The sequence below is a fragment of the Saccoglossus kowalevskii genome, chromosome 10 (assembly GCF_978046115.1).
Source record: "Saccoglossus kowalevskii chromosome 10, keSacKowa6.1, whole genome shotgun sequence".
Classification (NCBI taxonomy): domain Eukaryota; kingdom Metazoa; phylum Hemichordata; class Enteropneusta; family Harrimaniidae; genus Saccoglossus; species Saccoglossus kowalevskii.
Window position 1 is genome coordinate 38,392,229 of NC_140650.1, and position 27,220 is coordinate 38,419,448.

Here is a 27,220-nt window from a genome sequence, read left to right on the forward strand (position 1 = left end):
TTCGGGTGTCTTTGGCTCTTCGGGTGTCTTTGGCTCTTCGGGTGTCTTTGGCTCTTCGGGTGTCTTTGGCTCTTTGGGTGTCTTTGGCTCTTCGGGTGTCTTTGGCTCTTTGGGTGTCCTTGGCTCTTCGGATGACCTTGGCACATCAGATCACCTTTGGCTCGTCTGATGGCCTTGGCACATAAAGTGACTTGGTACAACAAATGACTTGGTACATTGGATGACCAAGCACATCAAATGACAGCTGGAACATCAAGTGACTTGGTACATTGGATGACCTAGTTGGCACATCAGGTGACTTGGTACATCAAATGACCTAGCTGGCACATCAAGTGACTTGGTACATTGGATAACCTGGCACATCAGGTGACTTCGTACATTGGATGACCTAGTTGGTACATCAAATGACCTAGCTGACACATCAGGTGACTTGGTACATTGGATGACCTAGCTGACACATCAGGTGACTTGGTACATTGGATGACCTTAGCAAATCAGATGCCGTTGGCACATCAGATGTCCCTGGCACATCGGTTGACCCTGGCACATCGGATGACCCTGGCGCATCGGATGACCCTGGCGCATCGGATGACCCTGGCACATCGGATGATCCTGGCACATCGGATGACCCTGGCACATCGGATGACCCTGGCACATCGAATGACCCTGGCACATCGGATGACCTTGGCAAATCGGATGACCTTGGCACATCGGATGACCTTGGCATACCAGATGACCTTGGCACACCGAATGACCTTGCACATTGGATGGCCTTGGAGCACCGGATGTCCTTGACTCTTTGGGTGTCTTTGGCTCTTTGGGTGTCTTTGGCTCTTTGTCTGTCTTTGGCTCTTTGGGTGTCTTTGGCTCTTTGGGTGTCTTTGGCTCTTTGGGTGTCTTTGGCTCTTTGGGTGTCTTTGGCACTTTGGGTGTCTTTGGCTCTTCGGGTGTCTTTGGCTCTTTGGATGTCTTTGGTCTTCGGGTGTCCTTGGCTCATCGGATGACCTTGGCACATCAGATGACCTTTGGCTCATCTGATGGCCTTGGCTCATGAGATGGCCTTGGCACATAAAGTGACTTGGTACAACAAATGACTTGGTACATTGGATGACCAAGCACATCAAATGACATAGCTGGAACATCAGGTGACTTGGTACATTGGATGACCTAGTTGGCACATCAGGTGACTTGGTACATCAAATGACCTAGCTGGCACATCAAGTGGCTTTGTACATTGGATAACCTGGCACATCAGGTGACTTGGTACATTGGATGACCTAGTTGGTACATTGGATGACCTAGCTGACACATCAGGTGACTTGGTACATTGGATGACCTAGCTGACACATAAGGTGATTTGGTACATCAAATGGCTTGGCACATCAGGTGACTTGGTACATTGGATGACCTGGCACATCAGGTGACTTGGTAAATTGGATAACCTGGCACATCAGGTGACTTAGTACATTGGATGACCTAGCTGGCACATCAAGTGACTTGGTACATTGGATGACCTAGTTGGCACATCAGGTGACTTGGTACATCAAATGACCTATCTGACACATCAGGTGACTTGGTACAATGGATGACCTAGCTGACACATAAGGTGATTTGGTACATCAAATGGCTTGGCACATCAGGTGACTTGGTACTACAAATGACTTGGCACATCAGGTGACTTGGTACATTGGATGACCTGGCACATCAGGTGACTTGATACTCCGAATGACCTTGCACATCAGGTTACTTGGTACATTGGATGAGCTGGCACATCAGGTGACCTGGTACATCAAATGACGTAGCTGGCACAAAAGGTGACTTAGTACATTGGATGACCTGGCACATCAGATGACTTGGTACATAAAATGACATACCTGGCACATCATGTAACTTGGTATATTGGATGACCAGGCACATCAGGTGACTTGGTATGTCAGGTGTCTGTTATATATCATTTGAGTATTTGCTAGGGTGATGTAGGCAAGCTTTGATGCAACATTGTAACAAAATGACCAGTTGACTTGGTACATATAACCTGGTACATCAAATGACCTGGCACATCAAATGACCTGGCACATCAGGTGACTTGGCACGTCAGGTGACTTGGCACGTCAGGTGACTTGGCACGTCAGGTGACTTGGCATGTCAGGTGACTTGGCACGTCAGGTGACTTGGCACATCAGGTGACTTGGCACATCAGGTGACTTGGTACATTAGATGACCTGGCACATCAGGTGACTTGGTACATTGGATGACCTTGGCACACCGGATGACCTTGGCACACCGGATGACCTTGGCACGCCGGATGACCTTGGCACGCCGGGTGACCTTGGCACACCGGGTGACCTTGGTACACCGGATGACCTTGGCACACCGGGTGACCTTGGCACATCGGGTGTCTTTGGCTCTTCGGGTGTCTTTGGCTCTTCGGGTGTCTTTGGCTCTTCGGGTGTCTTTGGCTCTTCGGGTGTCTTTGGCTCTTTGGGTGTCCTTGGCTCATCGGATGACCTTGGCACATCAGATGACCTTTGGCTCATCTGATGGCCTTGGCACATAAAGTGACTTGGTACAACAAATGACTTGGTACATTGGATGACCAAGCACATCAAATGACATAGCTGGAACATCAAGTGACTTGGTACATTGGATGACCTAGTTGGCACATCAGGTGACTTGGTACATCAAGTGACCTAGCTGGCACATCAAGTGACTTGGTACATTGGATAACCTGGCACATCAGGTGAATTCGTACATTGGATGACCTAGTTGGCACATCAGGTGACTTGGTACATTGGATGACCTAGCTGACACATCAAGTGACTTGGTACATTGGATGACCTAGTTGGCACATCAGGTGACTTGGTACATCAAATGACCTAGCTGACACATCAGGTGACTTGGTACATTGGATGACCTAGCTGACACATCAGGTGACTTGGTACATTGGATGACCTAGCTGACACATAAGGTGATTTGGTACATCAAATGGCTTGGCACATCAGGTGACTTGGTACATTGGATGACCTGGCACATCAGGTGACTTGGTACATTGGATAACCTGGCACATCAGGTGACTTGGTACATTGGATGACCTAGCTGGCACATCAAGTGACTTGGTACATTGGATGACCTAGTTGGCACATCAGGTGACTTGGTACATCAAATGACCTAGCTGACACATCAGGTGACTTGGTACATCAAATGACCTAGCTGACACATCAGGTGACTTGGTACATCAAATGACCTAGCTGACACATCAGGTGACTTGGTACATTGGATGACCTAGCTGACACATCAGGTGACTTGGTACATTGGATGACCTAGCTGACACATAAGGTGATTTGGTACATCAAATGGCTTGGCACATCAGGTGACTTGGTACTACAAATGACTTGGCACATCAGGTGACTTGGTACATTGGATGACCTGGCACATCAGGTGACTTGATACTCCGAATGACCTTGCACATCAGGTTACTTGGTACATTGGATGAGCTGGCACACCAGGTGACCTGGTACATCAAATGACGTAGCTGGCACAAAAGGTGACTTAGTACATTGGATGACCTGGCACATCAGATGACTTGGTACATAAAATGACGTACCTGGCACATCATGTAACTTGGTATATTGGATGACCAGGCACATCAGGTGACTGTTATATATCATTTGAGTATTTGCTAGGGTGATGTAGGCAAGCTTTGATGCAACATTGTAAAAAAAATGACCAGGTGACTTGGTACATATAACCTGGCACATCAAATGACCTGGCACATCAAATGACCTGGCACATCAGGTGACTTGGCACGTCAGGTGACTTGGCACGTCAGGTGACTTGGCACGTCAGGTGACTTGGCACGTCAGGTGACTTGGCACGTCAGGTGACTTGGCACATCAGGTGACTTGGCACATCAGGTGACTTGGTACATTAGATGACCTGGCACATCAGGTGACTTGGTACATTGGATGACCTTGGCACACCGGATGACCTTGGCACACCGGATGACCTTGGCACACCAGATGACCTTGGCACATCGGATGACCTTGCACATTGGATGGCCTTGGAGCACCGGATGTCTTTGGCTCTTCGGGTGTCTTTGGCTCTTTGGGTGTCTTTGGCTCTTTGGGTGTCTTTGGCTCTTTGGGTGTCCTTGGCTCATCGGATGACCTTGGCACATCAGATGACCTTTGGCTCATCTGATGGCCTTGGCACATAAAGTGACTTGGTACAACAAATGACTTGGTACATTGGATGACCTAGTTGGCACTTCAGGTGACTTGGTACATCAAATGACCTAGCTGGCACATCATGTGACTTGGTACATTGGATAACCTGGCACATCAGGTGACTTCGTACATTGGATGACCTAGTTGGCACATCAGGTGACTTGGTACATTGGATGACCTAGCTGACACATCAAGTGACTTGGTACATTGGATGACCTAGTTGGCACATCAGGTGACTTGGTACAACAAATGGCCTAGCTGACACATCAGGTGACTTGGTACATTGGATGACCTAGCTGACACATAAGGTGATTTGGTACATCAAATGGCTTGGCACATCAGGTGACTTGGTACTCCAAATGACTTGGCACATCAGGTGACTTGGTACATTGGATGACCTGGCACATCAGGTGACTTGGTACTCCGAATGACCTTGCACATCAGGTTACTTGGTACATTTTTTAACCTGGCACATCAGGTGACTTCGTACATTGGATGACCTAGCTGGCACATCAAGTGACTTGGTACATTGGATGACCTAGTTGGCACATCAGGTGACTTGGTACATTGGATGACCTAGCTGACACATAAGGTGATTTGGTACATCAAATGGCTTGGCACATCAGGTGACTTGGTACTACAAATGACCTGGCACATCAGGTGACTTGGTACATTGGATGACCTTGGCACACCGGATGACCTTGCACACCGGATGACCTTGGCACACCGGATGACCTTGGCACATCGGGTGTCTTTGGCTCTTTGGGTGTCTTTGGCTCTTTGGCTGTCTTTGGCTCTTCGGGTATCTTTGGCTCTTCGGGTGTCTTTGGCTCTTCGGGTGTCTTTGGCTCTTTGGGTGTCCTTGGCTCATCGGATGACCTTGGCACATCAGATGACCTTTGGCTCATCTGATGGCCTTGGCACATAAAGTGACTTGGTACAACAAATGACTTGGTACATTGGATGACCAAGCACATCAAATGACATAGCTGGAACATCAAGTGACTTGGTACATTGGATGACCTAGTTGGCACATCAGGTGACTTGGTACATCAAATGACCTAGCTGGCACATCAAGTGACTTGGTACATTGGATAACCTGGCACATCAGGTGACTTCGTACATTGGATGACCTAGTTGGCACATCAGGTGACTTGGTACATTGGATGACCTAGCTGACACATCAAGTGACTTGGTACATTGGATGACCTAGTTGGCACATCAGGTGACTTGGTACAACAAATGACCTAGCTGACACATCAGGTGACTTGGTACATTGGATGACCTAGCTGACACATAAGGTGATTTGGTACATCAAATGGCTGGCACATCAGGTGACTTGGTACTCCAAATGACTTGGCACATCAGGTGACTTGGTACATTGGATGACCTGGCACATCAGGTGACTTGGTACTCCGAATGACCTTGCACATCAGGTTACTTGGTACATTGGATAACCTGGCACATCAGGTGACTTCGTACATTGGATGACCTAGCTGGCACATCAAGTGACTTGGTACATTGGATGACCTAGTTGGCACATCAGGTGACTTGGTACATCAAATGACCTAGCTGACACATCAGGTGACTTGGTACATTGGATGACCTTAGCAAATCAGATGCCATTGGCATATCAGATGTCCCTGGCACATTGGTTGACCCTGGCACATTGGATGACCCTGGTACATCGGATGACCCTGGCACATCGGACGACCCTGGCACATCGGATGACCCTGGCACATTGGATGACCTTGGTACATCGGATGACCTTGGTACACCGGATGACCTTGGCACACCGGATGACCTTGGTACACCGGATGACCTTGGCACACCGGATGACCTTGGCACACCGGATGAGCTTGGCGCACTGGATGACCTTGGCACACCGGATGAGCTTGGCACACTGGATGACCTTGCACATTAGATGGCCTTGGAGCACCGGATGTCCTTGACTCTTTGGGTGTCTTTGGCTCTTTGGGTGTCTTTGGCTCTTTGGGTGTCTTTGGCTCTTTGGGTGTCTTTGGCTCTTTGGGTGTCTTTGGCTCTTTGGGTGTCTTTGGCTCTTTGGGTGTCTTTGGCTCTTCGGGTGTCTTTGGCTCTTTGGATGTCTTTGGTCTTCGGGTGTCCTTGGCTCATCGGATGACCTTGGCACATCAGATGACCTTTGGCTCATCTGATGGCCTTGGCTCATGAGATGGCCTTGGCACATAAAGTGACTTGGTACAACAAATGACTTGGTACATTGGATGACCAAGCACATCAAATGACATAGCTGGAACATCAGGTGACTTGGTACATTGGATGACCTAGTTGGCACATCAGGTGACTTGGTACATCAAATGACCTAGCTGGCACATCAAGTGGCTTGGTACATTGGATAACCTGGCACATCAGGTGACTTGGTACATTGGATGACCTAGTTGGTACATCAAATGACCTAGCTGACACATCAGGTGACTTGGTACATTGGATGACCTAGCTGACACATCAAGTGACTTGGTACATTGGATGACCTAGTTGGCACATCAGGTGACTTGGTACATCAAATGACCTAGCTGACACATCAGGTGACTTGGTACATTGGATGACCTAGCTGACACATCAGGTGACTTGGTACATTGGATGACCTAGCTGACACATAAGGTGATTTGGTACATCAAATGGCTTGGCACATCAGGTGACTTGGTACATTGGATGACCTGGCACATCAGGTGACTTGGTACATTGGATGACCTGGCACATCAGGTGACTTGGTACATTGGATGACCTAGCTGGCACATCAAGTGACTTGGTACATTGGATGACCTAGTTGGCACATCAGGTGACTTGGTACATCAAATGACCTAGCTGACACATCAGGTGACTTGGTACATCAAATGACCTAGCTGACACATCAGGTGACTTGGTACATCAAATGACCTAGCTGACACATCAGGTGACTTGGTACATTGGATGACCTTAGCAAATCAGATGCCATTGGCATATCAGATGTCCCTGGCACATTGGTTGACCCTGGCACATTGGATGACCCTGGTACATCGGATGACCCTGGTACATCGGATGACCCTGGCACATCGGACGACCCTGGCACATCGGATGACCCTGGCACATCGGATGACCCTGGCACATCGGATGACCTTGGTACATCGGATGACCTTGGCACACCGGATGACCTTGGCACACCGGATGACCTTGGCACACCGGATGACCTTGGCGCACCGGATGACCTTGGCACACCGGATGACCTTGGCACACCGGATTACCTTGGCACACTGGATGACCTTGGCACACTGGATGGCCTTGCACATTAGATGGCCTTGGAGCACCGGATGTCCTTGACTCTTTGGGTGTCTTTGGCTCTTTGGGTGTCTTTGGCTCTTTGGGTGTCTTTGGCTCTTTGGGTGTCTTTGGCTCTTTGGGTGTCTTTGGCTCTTTGGGTGTCTTTGGCTCTTTGGGTGTCTTTGGCTCTTTGGGTGTCTTTGGCTCTTTGGATGTCTTTGGTCTTCGGGTGTCCTTGGCTCATCGGATGACCTTGGCACATCAGATGACCTTTGGCTCATCTGATGGCCTTGGCTCATGAGATGGCCTTGGCACATAAAGTGACTTGGTACAACAAATGACTTGGTACATTGGATGACCAAGCACATCAAATGACATAGCTGGAACATCAGGTGACTTGGTACATTGGATGACCTAGTTGGCACATCAGGTGACTTGGTACATCAAATGACCTAGCTGGCACATCAAGTGGCTTGGTACATTGGATAACCTGGCACATCAGGTGACTTGGTACATTGGATGACCTAGTTGGTACATCAAATGACCTAGCTGACACATCAGGTGACTTGGTACATCAAATGGCTTGGCACATCAGGTGACTTGGTACATTGGATGACCTGGCACATCAGGTGACTTGGTACATTGGATGACCTGGCACATCAGGTGACTTGGTACATTGGATGACCTAGCTGGCACATCAAGTGACTTGGTACATTGGATGACCTAGTTGGCACATCAGGTGACTTGGTACATCAAATGACCTAGCTGACACATCAGGTGACTTGGTACATCAAATGACCTAGCTGACACATCAGGTGACTTGGTACATCAAATGACCTAGCTGACACATCAGGTGACTTGGTACATTGGATGACCTTAGCAAATCAGATGCCATTGGCATATCAGATGTCCCTGGCACATTGGTTGACCCTGGCACATTGGATGACCCTGGTACATCGGATGACCCTGGTACATCGGATGACCCTGGCACATCGGACGACCCTGGCACATCGGATGACCCTGGCACATCGGATGACCCTGGCACATCGGATGACCTTGGTACATCGGATGACCTTGGCACACCGGATGACCTTGGCACACCGGATGACCTTGGCACACCGGATGACCTTGGCGCACCGGATGACCTTGGCACACCGGATGACCTTGGCACACCGGATTACCTTGGCACACTGGATGACCTTGGCACACTGGATGGCCTTGCACATTAGATGGCCTTGGAGCACCGGATGTCCTTGACTCTTTGGGTGTCTTTGGCTCTTTGGGTGTCTTTGGCTCTTTGGGTGTCTTTGGCTCTTTGGGTGTCTTTGGCTCTTTGGGTGTCTTTGGCTCTTTGGGTGTCTTTGGCTCTTTGGGTGTCTTTGGCTCTTCGGGTGTCTTTGGCTCTTTGGATGTCTTTGGTCTTCGGGTGTCCTTGGCTCATCGGATGACCTTGGCACATCAGATGACCTTTGGCTCATCTGATGGCCTTGGCTCATGAGATGGCCTTGGCACATAAAGTGACTTGGTACAACAAATGACTTGGTACATTGGATGACCAAGCACATCAAATGACATAGCTGGAACATCAGGTGACTTGGTACATTGGATGACCTAGTTGGCACATCAGGTGACTTGGTACATCAAATGACCTAGCTGGCACATCAAGTGGCTTGGTACATTGGATAACCTGGCACATCAGGTGACTTGGTACATTGGATGACCTAGTTGGTACATCAAATGACCTAGCTGACACATCAGGTGACTTGGTACATTGGATGACCTAGCTGACACATCAAGTGACTTGGTACATTGGATGACCTAGTTGGCACATCAGGTGACTTGGTACATCAAATGACCTAGCTGACACATCAGGTGACTTGGTACATCAAATGACCTAGCTGGCACATCAAGTGACTTGGTACATTGGATAACCTGGCACATCAGGTGACTTCGTACATTGGATGACCTAGCTGACACATCAGGTGACTTGGTACATTGGATGACCTAGCTGACACATAAGGTGATTTGGTACATCAAATGGCTTGGCACATCAGGTGACTTGGTACATTGGATGACCTGGCACATCAGGTGACTTGGTACATTGGATAACCTGGCACTTCAGGTGACTTGGTACATTGGATGACCTAGCTGGCACATCAAGTGACTTGGTACATTGGATGACCTAGTTGGCACATCAGGTGACTTGGTACATCAAATGACCTAGCTGACACACCAGGTGACTTGGTACATCAAATGACCTAGCTGACACATCAGGTGACTTGGTACATCAAATGACCTAGCTGACACATCAGGTGACTTGGTACATTGGATGACCTAGCTGACACATCAGGTGACTTGGTACATTGGATGACCTAGCTGACACATCAGGTGACTTGGTACTACAAATGACTTGGCACATCAGGTGACTTGGTACATTGGATGACCTGGCACATCAGGTGACTTGATACTCCGAATGACCTTGCACATCAGGTTACTTGGTACATTGGATGAGCTGGCACATCAGGTGACCTGGTACATCAAATGACGTAGCTGGCACAAAAGGTGACTTAGTACATTGGATGACCTGGCACATCAGATGACTTGGTACATAAAATGACGTACCTGGCACATCATGTAACTTGGTATATTGGATGACCAGGCACATCAGGTGACTTGGTATGTCAGGTGTCTGTTATATATCATTTGAGTATTTGCTAGGGTGATGTAGGCAAGCTTTGATGCAACATTGTAAAAAAAATGACCAGGTGACTTGGTACATATAACCTGGCACATCAAATGACCTGGCACATTAAATGACCTGGCACATCAGGTGACTTGGCACGTCAGGTGACTTGGCACGTCAGGTGACTTGGCACGTCAGGTGACTTGGCACGTCAGGTGACTTGGCACGTCAGGTGACTTGGCACGTCAGGTGACTTGGCACATCAGGTGACCTGGCACATCAGGTGACTTGGTACATTGGATGACCTTGGCACACCGGATGACCTTGGCACACCGGATGACCTTGGCACACCGAATGACCTTGGCACATCGGATGACCTTGCACATTGGATGGGCTTGGAGCACCGGATGTCTTTGGCTCTTTGGGTGTCTTTGGCTCTTTGGGTGTCTTTGGCTCTTTGGGTGTCTTTGGCTCTTTGGGTGTCCTTGGCTCATCGGATGACCTTGGCACATCAGATGACCTTTGGCTCATCTGATGGCCTTGGCACATAAAGTGACTTGGTACAACAAATGACTTGGTACATTGGATGACCAAGCACATCAAATGACATAGCTGGAACATCAAGTGACTTGGTACATTGGATGACCTAGTTGGCACATCAGGTGACTTGGTACATCAAATGACCTAGCTGGCACATCAAGTGACTTGGTACATTGGATAACCTGGCACATCAGGTGACTTCGTACATTGGATGACCTAGTTGGCACATCAGGTGACTTGGTACATTGGATGACCTAGCTGACACATCAAGTGACTTGGTACATTGGATGACCTAGTTGGCACATCAGGTGACTTGGTACAACAAATGACCTAGCTGACACATCAGGTGACTTGGTACATTGGATGACCTAGCTGACACATAAGGTGATTTGGTACATCAAATGGCTTGGCACATCAGGTGACTTGGTACTCCAAATGACTTGGCACATCAGGTGACTTGGTACATTGGATGACCTGGCACATCAGGTGACTTGGTACTCCGAATGACCTTGCACATCAGGTTACTTGGTACATTTTTTAACCTGGCACATCAGGTGACTTCGTACATTGGATGACCTAGCTGGCACATCAAGTGACTTGGTACATTGGATGACCTAGTTGGCACATCAGGTGACTTGGTACATCAAATGACCTAGCTGACACATCAGGTGACTTGGTACATTGGATGACCTTAGCAAATCAGATGCCATTGGCACATCAGATGTCCCTGGCACATCGGATGACCCTGGCACATCGGATGACCCTGGTACACACGGATGACCCTGGAACATCTGATGACCTTGGTACATCGGATGACCTTGGCACATCGGATGACCTTGGCACATCGGATGACCTTGGCACACCGGATGACCTTGGCACATCGGATGACCTTGGCACACCGGATGACCTTGGCACACCGAATGACCTTGGCACACCGGATGACCTTGCACATTGGATGGCCTTGGAGCACCAGATGTCCTTGACTCTTTGGGTGTCTTTGGCTCTTTGGGTGTCTTTGGCTCTTTGGGTGTCTTTGGCTCTTTGGGTGTCTTTGGCTCTTTGGGTGTCTTTGGCTCTTTGGGTGTCTTTGGCTCTTTGGGTGTCTTTGGCTCTTTGGGTGTCTTTGGCTCTTTGGGTGTCTTTGGCTCTTTGGGTGTCTTTGGCTCTTCGGGTGTCTTTGGCTCTTCGGGTGTCTTTGGCTCTTTGGATGTCTTTGGTCTTCGGGTGTCCTTGGCTCATCGGATGACCTTGGCACATCAGATGACCTTTGGCTCATCTGATGGCCTTGGCTCATGAGATGGCCTTGGCACATAAAGTGACTTGGTACAACAAATGACTTGGTACATTGGATGACCAAGCACATCAAATGACATAGCTGGAACATCAGGTGACTTGGTACATTGGATGACCTAGTTGGCACATCAGGTGACTTGGTACATCAAATGACCTAGCTGGCACATCAAGTGGCTTGGTACATTGGATAACCTGGCACATCAGGTGACTTGGTACATTGGATGACCTAGTTGGTACATCAAATGACCTAGCTGACACATCAGGTGACTTGGTACATCAAATGACCTAGCTGACACATCAGGTGACTTGGTACATTGGATGACCTAGCTGACACATCAGGTGACTTGGTACATTGGATGACCTAGCTGACACATAAGGTGATTTGGTACATCAAATGGCTTGGCACATCAGGTGACTTGGTACATTGGATGACCTGCACATCAGGTGACTTGGTACATTGGTTAACCTGGCACATCAGGTGACTTCGTACATTGGATGACCTAGCTGGCACATCAAGTGACTTGGTACATTGGATGACCTAGTTGGCACATCAGGTGACATCAAATGACCTAGCTGACACATCAGGTGACTTGGTACATTGGATGACCTAGCTGACACATAAGGTGATTTGGTACATCAAATGGCTTGGCACATCAGGTGACTTGGTACTACAAGTGACTTGGCACATCAGGTGACTTGGTACATTGGATGACCTGGCACATCAGGTGACTTGGTACTCCGAATGACCTTGCACATCAGGTTACTTGGTACATTGGATGAGCTGGCACATCAGGTGACCTGGTACATCAAATGACGTAGCTGGCACAAAAGGTGACTTAGTACATTGGATGACCTGGCACATCAGATGACTTGGTACATAAAATGACGTACCTGGCACATCATGTAACTTGGTATATTGGATGACCAGGCACATCAGGTGACTTGGTATGTCAGGTGTCTGTTATCTATCATTTGAGTATTTGCTAGGGTGATGTAGGCAAGCTTTGATGCAACATTGTAAAAAAAAATGACCAGGTGACTTGGTACATATAACCTGGCACATCAAATGACCTGGCACATCAGGTGACTTGGCACATCAGGTGACTTGGCACGTCAGGTGACTTGGCACGTCAGGTGACTTGGCACGTCAGGTGACTTGGCACGTCAGGTGACTTGGCACGTCAGGTGACTTGGCACATCAGGTGACTTGGCACATCAGGTGACTTGGCACATCAGGTGACCTGGCACATCAGGTGACTTGGTACATTGGATGACCTGGCACATCAAGTGACTTGGTACATCAAATGACCTGGCACATCAGGTGACTTGGCACATCATATGATCTGGCACATCAGGTGACTTGGTACATTGGATGACCTGGCACATCAGGTGACCTGGTACATTGGATGACCTGGCACATCAGGTGACTTGGTACATCAAATGACGTAGCTGGCACATCTCATCACTTGGTACATTGGAAGACTTGGCACATCAGGTGACTTGGTACATCATATGACCTGTCACATTAGATGACTTGATACATCAAATGACATAGCTGGCACATCACTTGACTTGGTACATTGGATGACCTGGCACATCAGGTGACTTGGTATGTCCGGTGTCTGTTATCTATCATTTGAGTATTTGCTAGGGTGATGTAGCAAACCTTTGATGCATTACTGTGAAAAAAATAAATTATAAATTTTTAACATTGCTTAACTTGGGGAAATATCTGTCTAATCACCCATTCTGATTTTCCAGCTATTTCTTATATTCAATCATGAAATCTGAAGATTAATGCTGACAACATAATATTCATTTCAAAATCAGTTCTAAGTTTCTTTTCTACTCAACTAAATTGCAGAGCTTGGTAATTTACTTCATTTATTATTTACAAAATACAATGATATAGACATCAGAGACAGAGCAAGATTCTACTATGCGCTACTCACAAACTTATCATCAGAAAAGGTAATTGTATTCTACTTGTAATTTGTGAACAACCACAAGATTTAAGGTAGCTGGACTATTATTTGCATACTTGTTTTCATCTTCTAATTGTGACTAAATGACTACAAATAGACCCGGGAAAGTATATATTTTTAGAATCGCCAGACTTCAAGCTTTTCACAAGTGTATTTTGCATGCCCGTATCTGCATTCTACGACGCGTTACTCAATCAAAGGTGTAAAATTACTTTTTCTGTAAAAAAAATAATTACGCATTTATGCTGGCGATAAGAAGTATTTTTTTTCACTTTTCCTAGTTGTTTAATAGTCTGGTAAATTGAATGTGTCTGGTCAGTTTTATTCAAGCAACGCGTTTTAAAAAATAGTGTGCTGAATTTCAATTACTGTTTTAGTCACATTGCCCTCAACTCAAACCACAACTCGTTGGTAAATAATCGATGAAATAGTTTGTCTGGACACATTCAAGTTCCTCTCATTGTCACCTTAAAGCTGTGAAAATTTGATGTTAATCTGACGACAATAAGTATATGTTATTTTTTGTTAAAGACCTTGTATTTTGAAAAACATAAACTCCTAGAAAACGTCCATGAAGTAACAGCAAAGATTTTCAAGCTTGTTTATCGGCACAATCAATTTGTTTTCCCATCAAGGTCTGTTTTACCATGTGTAGGGGCATCGAAATGTGTAAGGCTATTAGAAACCAAAAAAAATAAAGGAATGGGATAGCTATAATTGGATAAATTCGTCATATGAAAACACCAAAATCAATGATTTTTTTCAGTGGCTGTGTGACCTTGTGTCTGACACATTCATATGCAAATGACTAATCTGTGAAACAAACAGGGGCGGAGACAAACTACTTGAATGTTTGGAAACACTCATTGTGTGTCAGATAGCTACTGATAACACATCCTAACGTTGCTTTGTCTTGAGTTTATCTTTGAAACTTACAGCCACACAGATTAAACCTGTGTTGTTGATTTTGGAAAACACTACTGAGGCTCCTTGCTTCCCTTCAGAAAATATACATTTTAACCAACTTACATGACATTCTATGTTATGTTGATTTTATGATATGAAAGTTTATAGTGCATTTCATCAATTAATAAATAAATGTGAAAATCGTAATTTTCAACACAAATAATAGTCTCGCTACCTTAATTACTAGTATGTAACAATGTATTCTGTTTCCTCTCAGCTTTCTGGCATCTTGGCATCTTCTTCACCAGTTGGCATGGCAACAACTCAGACATTAACTTCTTTGGTTACAGGAAGTGCCAATTTTACTGTAGCAGCACCTGTACAACATCTAGATGAACCAAAATTACAACTTACAAGGTAGGTTTTATTAGATCTTTAAATTGAAAGATTTAGGATTGCTTCATCTGTTCATGATATTCAGTATTTTAATCATGATGAAGATTTATAAAGAAATATAGCTTCAAGCAGCAATGTGGGCATATCAAGTCATATGATCTGTTTTAGCTCTGCTGTTGACTTTGTCGAGCGGAGCTTATCATATGAGGGATTGTCCGTCGTCGTCCGTGTCAATGTTTTACTTTTTCAACTTCTTCTTGAAAACTATAAGCCTGAATGCTTTGATACTTGGTATATATGTACCTTGGGTAGATATGTACCTTGGGTAGATCTCTCTTAGATTTGTTGATTTCATGATGATATCTTCAATTCTCTAATTTTGATGAATATTATTGTCATTTTTGGTAAAAAATGATATTTTCGACTTCTTGTTGAAAACCGCAAGTCCAATTGCTTTGATATTACATATATAGGTACTACATTTGGAACTCTCTCAGATTTGTTCATTTTGAAATGATATCTTTAATTCTCTAATTTTGGTGAATATTTTTGTCATTTTTGGTAAAAAGTGATATTTTCGACTTCTTGTTAAAAACCACAAGTCAGATTGCTTTTATATTACATATATAGGTACTACATGTGGACCTCTCTCAGATTTGTTAATTTTGTGGTGATATCTTCAATTATCTAATTTTTATGATCATTTTTGGCATTTTTGGTGAAAAGTGATATTTTTAAATTCTTGTTGAAAACAGCAAGTCTACATATTGTTCATTTTCTAATGATATCTTCTGTTCTTTAATTGAAATGTGCATTGCTAACAGTGCATGTCTGCAATTTGAAGCTTCGGCGGCGGTACATTAGTTTTAAATTTCTCCTCCAATAAACGATCAAGGCTCTCAACTTAGTTTCATACTTCAATTTGCGGCACATGTTATTTCAGTGAAAGGGCACATTAAGTGGTGGCACTGTAAAGAACGTTATTTTACAGAATTATTGATCAAAGTGCATTATTCCTATTATGGAAATATCCGTATCACGTCGATGTATATAATTGAAAGCTGCCTGCAACAAATGTCCTATGAAGACTTCATCCAGTATATCAATAATGAAATTGAATACATATTAAAGTAGAATGGGTGTTATTCGATTACTAGTTCTCAACGATGAGAACCAAAAGGTTGATGTGCCACCAAATAATTGCTTGTTACACACGATCACACGTCGGGGTGGGGGGGGTTTGGTTACATACACAAGTAGTTTTCAGTTTGTCGAATCTTCTGTTCGTAAATGAGCGGTCGCAATGTTTTATACTATTCGACATAGTCTATAACGTTGTCAGTTAGTTTTTTTAGTCAAGGATTGGTCGCTCTTACGCTTTCCTGGCAGGATAGTCTCTGTGGTAACAAACTGTTTGACGATATTATGAGCTGTCAGCTTTAAAAGACCATTTCGAAAGTCCACAAATAAATACAAATCGACCACTCTTGTTCTCACTTTAACTGGTTTTTTGATTCTTTGCTTCTCCATCGTGGTGCTTAAACAACTTGGGCAAATGCAAAATCAACACGATGAACAACCAAAAGTGAATGAAAGACAGACGTGCCTCAAAGTCCAGGTGTACCTGACTTTGTAGCAAAAATAAAAAACATTGTGGGCAATACCTGTCAATCATTCCTCTGATTTGCAGCCGATGTTTATAATCCTAGTTACAACTTACGTAAATTTGAAAACAAAGTGTGTAACCTATTGTAGTAAGTTATCAACATCTAGCACTACTTCAGCGTCAAATCAGTGCCTGTAATTGCTGCAGTGGGGTTTATACACAATTTAACTTCAAAACAGCACTTTTCTTACAGTTTTTAAATCTTGATCATGATGTTTATTATTTTTGTTAAAAAAAAAAAAGTATTACTCTCATACATTTTTAAAAGAGAAGTTGTTTATAGCATCATTTACTGTGTTCTTCTGTCATTTTATAGATCAGAAAAAAGAATGGATTCCTTCAAAATCGAAATAGATGGAAAGGATGATGATGTGTTCGAAAATTATTATAGTGTTATCAAGAGTGGTAAAAAAAAAATAACTGTGCCTATCAGTTATTACTTACATTTTGTAAGTAAGGTCATTAAACTTCATTAATTGATGATCATACAAAATGTATGTACTGCTGCATAATATATATTTTGTACTTTGTACTCAATGTGTGGCATAATGTCTGTCTAGCATAAGAGATATTGGGAGTTTGACTCACACTCACACAGCAGGCCTTGTATCCAGCTCGATAAGGTGGGTACACAAAAATCATGCAATTATATGTTACTTAATTAACTGCATGCATGGATGGGTTATGTACATGAAAATCATGCAAATATATGCTAATTAGCTGCATGGATATGGAGGGTACATACAAATCATTCAAATATATGCTAATTAGCTGCATGGATGTGGCGGGTACACAAAAATCATGCAAATATATGCTAATTAGCTGCATGGATGTGGCGGGTACACAAAAATCAGGCAAATATATGCTAATTAACTGCATGGATGGGGTGGATACACAAAAATCATGCAAATATATGCTAATTAGCTGCATGGATGTGGCGGTTACACAAAAATCATGCAAATATATGCTAATTAACTGCATGGATGGGGTGTAGACACAAAAATCATGCAAATATATGCTAATTAGCTGCATGGATGTGGCGGGTACACAAAAATCATGCAAATATATGCTAATGGATGTGGCGGGTACACAAAAATCATGCAAATATATGCTAATTAACTGCATGGATGGGGTGGATACACAAAAATCATGCAAATATATGCTAATTAGCTGCATGGATGTGGCGGGTACACAAAAATCATGCAAATATATGCTAATTAACTGCATGGATGGGGTGTAGACACAAAAATCATGCAAATATATGCTAATTAGCTGCATGGATGTGGCGGGTACACAAAAATCATGCAAATATATGCTAATTAACTGCATGGATGGGGTGTAGACACAACAATCATGCAAATATATGCTAATTAGCTGCATGGATAAGAAGGGTACATGAAAATATTGCAAATATATGCTAATTAACTGCATGGATGAGGATGGTACACAAAAATGCAAATATATGCTAATTAGCTGCATGGATATAGAAGGTACACAAAAATCATGCAAATATATGCTAATACATCATGTAAGCTGCATAGATGAGGATGGTACATGAAAATCATGCAAATATATGCTAATAAGCTGCATGGATGAGGATGGTACATGAAAATCATGCAAATATATGCTAATTAGCTGCATGGATGTGGCGGGTACACAAAAATCATGCAAATATATGCTAATTAACTGCATGGATGGGGTGTAGACACAAAAATCATGCAAATATATGCTAATTAGCTGCATGGATGAGGAAGGTACACAAAAATGCAAATATATGCTAATTAGCTTCATGGATATAGAAGGTACACAAAAATCATGCAAATATATGCTAATAAGCTGCATAGATGAGGATGGTACGTGAAAATCATGCAAATATATGCTAATAAGCTGCATGGATGAGGATGGTACACAAATCATGCAAATATATGCTAATTAGCTGCATGGATGTGGCGGGTACACAAAAATCATGCAAATATATGCTAATTAACTGCATGGATGGGGTGTAGACACAAAAATCATGCAAATATATGCTAATTAGCTGCATGGATGAGGATGGTACACAAAAATGCAAATATATGCTAATTAGCTTCATGGATATAGAAGGTACACAAAAATCATGCAAATATATGCTAATAAGCTGCATAGATGAGGATGGTACATGAAAATCATGCAAATATATGCTAATAAGCTGCATGGATGAGGATGGTACATGGAAATCATGCAATTATATGCTAATTAACTGCATGGATGTGGATGGTACACAAATCATGCAAATGTGCTAATTAGCTGCATGGATTTGGTTGGTACATGAAATTCATGCAAATGTATGCTAATTAGCTGCATGGATTTGGTTGGTATGTGAAAATGAAAATCATGCAAATATATGCTAATTAACTGCATGGATGGGGTGGATACACAAAAATCATGCAAATATATGCTTCTTAGCTGCATGGGTATGAAGTTACCCCAGAGGTCAAATAGAGGTCACTGGGTCAAATGGAGAATAGGGCCGCCCAGAGAATAATATGGATATGGAGGTACACAGAAATCATTCAAATATATGCTAATTAGATTGATGGATTTGGTAGATACACAAAAATCATGCAAATATAAGCTAATTAGCTGTATGGATAAGGATGGTACATGAAAATCTTGCAAATATATGTTAATTAGCTGCATGGATATAGAAGGTACATGAAAATCATGCAAATGTATGCTAATTAGCTGCATGGATTTGGTTGGTACATGAAAATCATGCAAATATATGCTAATTAGATTGATGGATTTGGTAGATGCACACAAATCATGCACATATAAGCTAATTAGCTGTATGGATAAGGATGGTACATGAAAGTCTTGCAAATATATGTTAATTAGATGTATGGATATAGAAGGTACATACAAATTCTGCAAATATGTGCTAATTAGCTGCATGGATATGGAAGGTACACAAAAATTCGATTCAAAATGGCAGACTGGCAGCCATCTTTTTTTTTGAAAATGTTGTATTTTGGACATGCTTTGTCAGTTTTCATTTACACTTGGTACATAGATTATACACGTTAGGATACATGTCCATAACAATTTCTTTCGCAATTGGATCAACGATGGCCGACTGGCAGGCATCTTGTTTTGGTTTTTTTAAATGTGGTATCTTGCACATGCTTTGTCAGTATTCTTTCAAATTTGGCGCATACTTTATACATGTAAGGATACATGTCCATGTCACTTTGTTTCATAATCAGATTAATGATGGCCGAATAATGGCTGTTTTTATTTGTGGCCATATAATATCTCTGTCACCCATGTATCATTTTCATTTTCATTGATATTTAGCATGTCATAAATGGATACATGTCCATGTCAATTCAATTTGCAATTTGAAGAAATATGGCAGACTGGTGGCCATCTTGTTTGTTTAAAATGTGATAACTTGGACATGCTTTCACTTGTGATCTATATTTTCTTTGCCTTGTCTTAAACCGGAGGGGTAGTCACGCAACACATGTTCGAATTTATGTAAATAAACTTTCTGTTGTATACATCACTTGGGACTCAAGTTTCAAGGACAATCCCTCCACTTTAATATGACGAGCACAAAGAGACCTTTCAAAAATTTAACAGGGACTGTGTCATTTTCAATGACTTGTTTAGTTTGAAGCCTCCCATCAAGAGAAAGTTCACATTCAGTTTGTTCTGTTTGTTGAATTAATTTGCATATTAAAGAACTTATTGTTAGTGTACATAAGAAACTCCTATGTATATTGTCTCGCTTATTTACTCTTAACTATGTTATCATTTAAGAATATATTTTTACAGGCAACTCCTATGTAGTTGGCCTGCCATAATAACTTTTTAATTTGTTACAAGTCCAGCAAGACTGATTGGCCCACTACCCAACTTTCCAACTTATTACAAGCACCAGCCTAATTGGTAGCATATACATCTTTCCAACTTATTACAGCCATATCATGACTTATGAAAAAAATAAAACAATACTATTTAAAACATTGTTTTTTTAGAAAGTTACTTTTATTTTATCAGAACACTCAAGAATGTTATGCAGCTATGGATTATAAGAAGATATATGCAATAGTTCTACATGTTGACACTAGTAGTAATTACTCGCAGATAAAAGGTATGTCATCATTAACCCTATTATTTTTCCCACCAAAATTTGTATGTATTTATCATAAAAACTCAAGTGCACGAATTAATAACATACAAATACAAATTTGTCTTGTGTGTGAATAAACATTTTGGAACATTCAATGAATTATGATTCATTTTTTTTGCTCCATTGAAAATATACTAGGGGATTGTCTGTTGTCGTCCTTCTGTCTGTCATCCATCAACAATTAGTTTTCTGACTTCATCTCAAAAAATACTTTCATAACATGAGGTACCTTAACTGGGTGGACCTCTGTTAGATTTGTTCATTGGTGATGCTATCTTATTTTGGTGAAAAAAACGATTTTTCTGACTTTTTCTCGAAAACTACCTCCTCAATTGCTTTGATACCTTGTATGTAACATACTTGCCCAGTTGCCCAGAGGCCTCAACATGAAAAATCTGTGAAAGTATGCTTGAGGACCACCTCAGAAAAGATGAAGAGTTTACTACATCATCTACCAAAAAATCCGTGGAAATAATAAATTTCATTTCTTACTCGTTAGGCTTAATTACAGCCCCAAAAAGGCCTTGCCTAAGGGGTCACCCCCAGGGTGATCACGCACCCGAGGCCTGTAGTTTCTTAATTAGTCCCCGTTCGGACGAAGTCCTAAAACAAGGACTTATAATTCAATTGATTGATGATTGATTCCCGTCCGTCCGTTCGTGCGTACATGCGTCCGTCCGGAGTCATATCTCAGAATCCCTTTGACCGATTCCGTTATTATTCGGATTCCATTATTTGCATGTGCCTAGTACATTATGTGGGACATATGCACATGCAGTGGTTTAGCGATTCAATTCAAAAAGGCCGACTGGCAGCCATCTTGTTTTTTGAAAATGTTGTATTTTGGAAATGCTTTGTCAGTTTTCATTCAAACTTGGTACATAGATTATACATGTTAGGATACATGTCCATGACGATTTATTTCACAATTGGATCAAAGATGGTCGACTGGCAGCCATCTTGTTTTTTGAAAATGTTGTATTTTGGACATGCTTTGTCAGTTTTCATTCAAATTTAGTACATAGATCATACATATTAGGATACACGTCCCCGGCCGTTCGTGAGTTCCTGAGTCTGTCCGTCCGTGCGTCAGTCTGTCCAGAGTCATATTTCAGAATCCTGTGAACCGATTCTGTTCATTATTTGCATGTGCCTAGTACCTTATGTGGGACATATGCACATGCAGTGGTTTAGCGATTCGATTCAAAATGGCCGACTGGCAGCCATCTTGTTTTTTGAAAATGTTTTGGACATGTTTTGTCAGTTGTCATTCAAACTTGGTACATAGATTATACATGTTAGGATACATGTCCATGACGATTTATTTCACAATTGGATCAAAGATGGTCGACTGGCAGCCATCTTGTTTTTTGAAAATGTTGTATTTTGGACATGCTTTGTCAGTTTTCATTCAAATTTAGTACATAGATCATACATATTAGCATACACGTCCCCGGCCGTTCGTGAGTTCCTGAGTCTGTCCGTCCGTGCGTCAGTCTGTCCAGAGTCATATTTCAGAATCCTGTGAACCGATTCTGTTCATTATTTGCATGTGCCTAGTACCTTATGTGGGACATATGCACATGCAGTGGTTTAGCGATTCGATTCAAAATGGCCGACTGGCAGCCATCTTGTTTTTTGAAAATGTTTTGGACATGTTTTGTCAGTTGTCATTCAAACTTGGTACATAGATTATACATGTTAGGATACATGTCCATGACGATTTATTTCGCAATTGGATCAAAGATGGTCGACTGGCAGGCATTTTGTTTTTGTTTTTTTATGCGGTATCTTGGACGTGCTCTGTCAGTTTTCATTCAAATATGGCACATACATGTTAGGATGCATGTCCATGACAATTTGTTTCAAAATCTGGTCAAGGATTGCCGATTGATAGCCATCTGACTTTTTGGCCTTACTACTATATTTTCCACAATTTATATACCATTTTCATTTGTATTTGCCACATACATTATACATATCAGTGTGTTTCATAATCAGATCAATGATGGCCGAATAAGTTTTTATTGTTGGCCATAATGCTACTACACGGAACACGTGTTTTGATGTAAATTAACAATCTGTTGTATACGCCACTTGGAACTCAAGTTTCAAGGACACGCTCGCGACAACCCTTCCGCTTTAATATGACGAGCACAAAGAGAACCTTCAAAAATTTAACGGGGACTGTGTCATTTTCAATGACTTGTTCTCTTTTGTTTCTGGTGCGTGTGGTTCAGGTTTTTTTTCTCTGCAAGCGTGTACTGGACAAAAGAGGCAGATTACAGTTTGTTCTTGTGGCTTTCCTAGAAATCTAGTGTCTGGTGATCGACTCTGACTCCTGTCATCACAGTAAGGCCTTTCCATTATTAGAGCCCTAGTTTTGACTGTATTTGTTGAATTGCCAGCTACGTTTGAATTCGCTTTGATTCAATTTTTGGCATGGTGAATTTACTCATTTTTTTCATGTTTTCATTTCCTGTCCTTTCTTCAATCGCATCATGCTTTATTCATTAAAAAGCCTAAGATCGTGCCAACTAAATTCGGAACATAAGATATGTTCATCTTGTCACTTAGAGCTGCCAGTTTGGGACCCAAAACATACAGTCGCAAACGGGACTCGAGATTTTGCCTCGACGGAATTTGTCGTCATTGGCATTTTTGGTCGTGTTAGCACTTTGAGGTGGGGTTGAAGCTGAGGGCAAGCGATCACAAAAAGCTGGTATGCATTGCTATAAAAGGGAAATTCCACAGCCGAAGCTATTGATGTGTCTGTTTTCAATGAGTAAAAAAATCTCTCCCTTTTCTCTTGGTAGCAAGACAAGGCTTGCCTCCTATCACGGATTGAGGGAGATGGAGAGTGTCCACGGTCGGACTCCCTGCTCAATGTAGTGGGGTCGACGACTGAGGCAAGACCTTCACAGCCGTTCATCATTAAGGGGAAGGAGGCATCGGTCGCTACCATTGAAGCATCGACGGCGTGACTTTCTCCCAATGTGAAGTCAGTTTCTCTGTGCGATATTTACCGTGGCGGGCATGTTCCGACAAAATCGGTGGAATGCAGTTGCCAGTCACCACGGATACCAACATCGGTATACAGCGTATTCCTGCTTGGGCACTGACATCGATGCCAATACCGAGGTGGAATTGGTACAGCCTTCAGGGGCTGAACTGGTCCAATCCACCAAGACTTCATTGGTACCAACGCAGTTGCTTGCTTTAAAGGGGCTTCTCCCATGGTGATGAGATGGCTTGGAAGGCCTGGATGTTAAATCTGGCCTCCAAAGTGAACTCCCTCCTGCAGTCGCGGGGTACGACGCAGGAGGACCGAGGGGATCAGAGTCAGGTGGGAGGGGGACGGGTCGTACTGCTGCCTGTCCCCCCTCCGCCAGGACTCGGGTCCCATCTGCTCTTTGATCTCTCCTTAAGATGGTCAGGGGGCACAACTCACATAAAGTGGGAACGAGAAAATTCACTTCTCCTTTGGAGGAGGACCCCTCTCTGGACGGGGGCGTCCTCTCTGGACGGGGCGCCCTACTCGCCCTCTGCCATTTCCCCCCAGGCACGGTCAGAGCAGGCTTTGTTACCTTTGTTTCACCAGTCTGCAGAGTGCCCATACTTGTTACTCTGCGTGGGGGGCTCCAGTGTTGGTACCTCTGTGCAGGGTGGTATGCCATCACTTCCCGAGAGTGGGGGTGCCTTGTTGTCTCACACCCCTTCTTTTTTGGAACAAGCACAGGCTACCCAGCCAACCGGAGCCCAGTGCTTGGCACGAGACTTTGTTTTCATGTGGGTCGGTGGTGATCCCACCTCTCCGAATGGGGGAGTTGCCTTTGAACATTTTTGGTTTCATAGGCGCTCCCCTCTTCCACTGCCGACGTGGAGACCATGCCTCTGGGCACCTTCTGTGCCAGAGGGTGATGGAGGGGTGCTTGTACTCTTAGGGAGACAAGGATGTGAAGACTGATCTTTGATTGGGTTGGTCCTGTCCCATGCCTCCCGTTGGGGATGATGCCCCATCGGGGCTACGCAAACCCTCAACGGGTCCCTGATTTGGGTTACTCGTGTGGTGCCACAGCCTTCTTAATGGGTTCCCCGCTCGATCCCAATACTAATGTCTTTGTAGAATGGGTCTCCTTGGTTAGAGCGTCAGCTCACCCTTTTAAGTTCTGGCCACCTGAGTGCTAGACAACGAACCACGATCCTTGGGCAGATGGACCAGTTTTGACTGCGCAGGGAGTCACTATGTGCGACATCCTGCAATTCCATACTGCCCTCTTGGCAGGAGCGGTTTTTGTTGAGCGGGAGGCAGTACTGAGTCAGTGCACCTACCCTACTCCAGTGAGAGACGAGTTTGATGGATGGTGGTACTACTCAGATTCCCCCTTCCATAGTCATTGGGCTCAGCCTCCCTGTCTTCGTCCTCCTAAGCTGGAGTTTGGGGAGCTCTAGCTCCAAACCCCCATACGCTCCTCCCCATCGGATCGCGCCTCAAGCAGCACACACCAGCTTGGCACATGAGTGCTACTGACCTCTGGACACTCGCAGTAGAGTTTCGGTGGTATCAAACTCCTCTATCGTCCTCTGACTCCTCATCTCCCCTCTGGTCTTTTACCGAGGGACGAGGTCAATTCTGAGTAGCCAGCCTTCTGGAGACAAGGTGGTACACCTAGTGGAAAACCCCATTTAAAGGGCTCTATTCCCACATCTTCAAGAGGTTGGGGGTGATGGCTTCCTGTCCTAGACCTCAGGCAGCTGAACGATTTGTGGAGCCCAATCGCTTTTGGATGGAAACACCTATTTCCGTACTTCTGTCAGTGCACTCGGGCGATTCGCTGGCGTCGCTGGAGTTGAGCGATGCATACTTCCACATCCTCATTCACCACTGTTGCAGCCGGTATCTCAGATTCCCTTTAGTGGGCAAGTTTATGAGTATACCGTCCTCTCTTTTGGTTTGTGCATGGCACTGTACGTCTTCACCGGGATGTGTTTAAACAGATGATCCAGCCAGTCGTCGGTTTTTCTGAACCCATACCTCACTGACTTGTTTGGGCACAACCGAGACAGGTAGGTGTCAGCGGAGCATGTGCGATTAACGCAAATGCTCCTCCACGAGTTGGGCTTTTTTTAAGTCCAACCCCATACCGTCCTACAACCTATTTTTTTCTGGGTATGCAGATTGAAATGTGACAAGGGTTTGTCGGCCCCTCTCAGACGTGGTGCGACTTCTTTGTGAAGCTCGACAACCAACTCTGGTCGACGGGATCGGCTTCTATGTGCAAACTGATGCACCTTATTGACAGTATAACTTCAGTTTGTTGTCTAGTTCTGTCAGCAGCTCTCAGGCCTGGTCCGATTCAGAGGTGCTTGTTGGACTGCTTGGCCCACATGCGGAACCTGAAGTTCAGGGTGCTTTTGTCAGACCAAGTCCTGGCAGCCCTCCCTTAGTGGAAGGACGCTCGGAGCTTGGAGAGGGGAACGCTCCTGGATCTGACTACTCCCTCGCTGACTCTCATTGTGGATGTGTTGTTTCAAGGCTGGGCGGCCATCTGATGGACCTTCTAGTCCAAATTACGTGGCTGACCACATATGCGGGCCGCCACATCTATTGGTTGGAGTTGCAGACCGTCTTACTAACTCTGAAATATTTTGAGAAGGTCGCACATAACCACAGAGTTTTGTCTTTGGACAGACAACATCTCAGTAGTGTTGTACAGCAAGCAGTGGGGATGTGTTTCCCCATGTTGTTTTAGTTAGCGGAGGAGATTCTCTTTTGATGCCTGGAACCAAGTGGAGCTATGGCTTACCACCTTCCAAGGACGCCCTCTCAAAACGTTTCTTAGAACACAGAGTGGCAGATCTCCCAGTGGGTGGTGTATCACCTTTTATTCGTCTCTCTGACAGACCCCGGATGGATCTGTTTGCCAATCACCGGAATACCAAGCTCCCGGAGACAAGCGCATTTGCCACAGGCGCTCTAGCAATCTCTGGGAGTGCCATGGATGCTTACGTGTTTTCACCCTTCCAACTAGTGAACCAAATGTTCAAGAAACTGCGACTCAAGCCCAC

At 44.0% G+C, this 27,220-nt stretch overlaps 1 protein-coding gene across 1 annotated transcript in view; it reads left to right on the forward strand.

Moving 5' to 3' along the window:
- The window catches only part of LOC102805317 (AP-5 complex subunit beta-1-like), a 158,826-nt gene that overhangs the window by 101,547 nt on the left and 30,059 nt on the right, over positions 1–27,220 (forward strand). The window contains exons 16-19 of the mRNA XM_085504580.1: positions 13,886–13,992; positions 15,190–15,329; positions 17,291–17,423; positions 21,019–21,112. Coding sequence (XP_085360706.1) covers positions 13,886–13,992; positions 15,190–15,329; positions 17,291–17,423; positions 21,019–21,112 — 474 coding nt within the window. The remainder of the gene's footprint in view (positions 1–13,885; positions 13,993–15,189; positions 15,330–17,290; positions 17,424–21,018; positions 21,113–27,220) is intronic.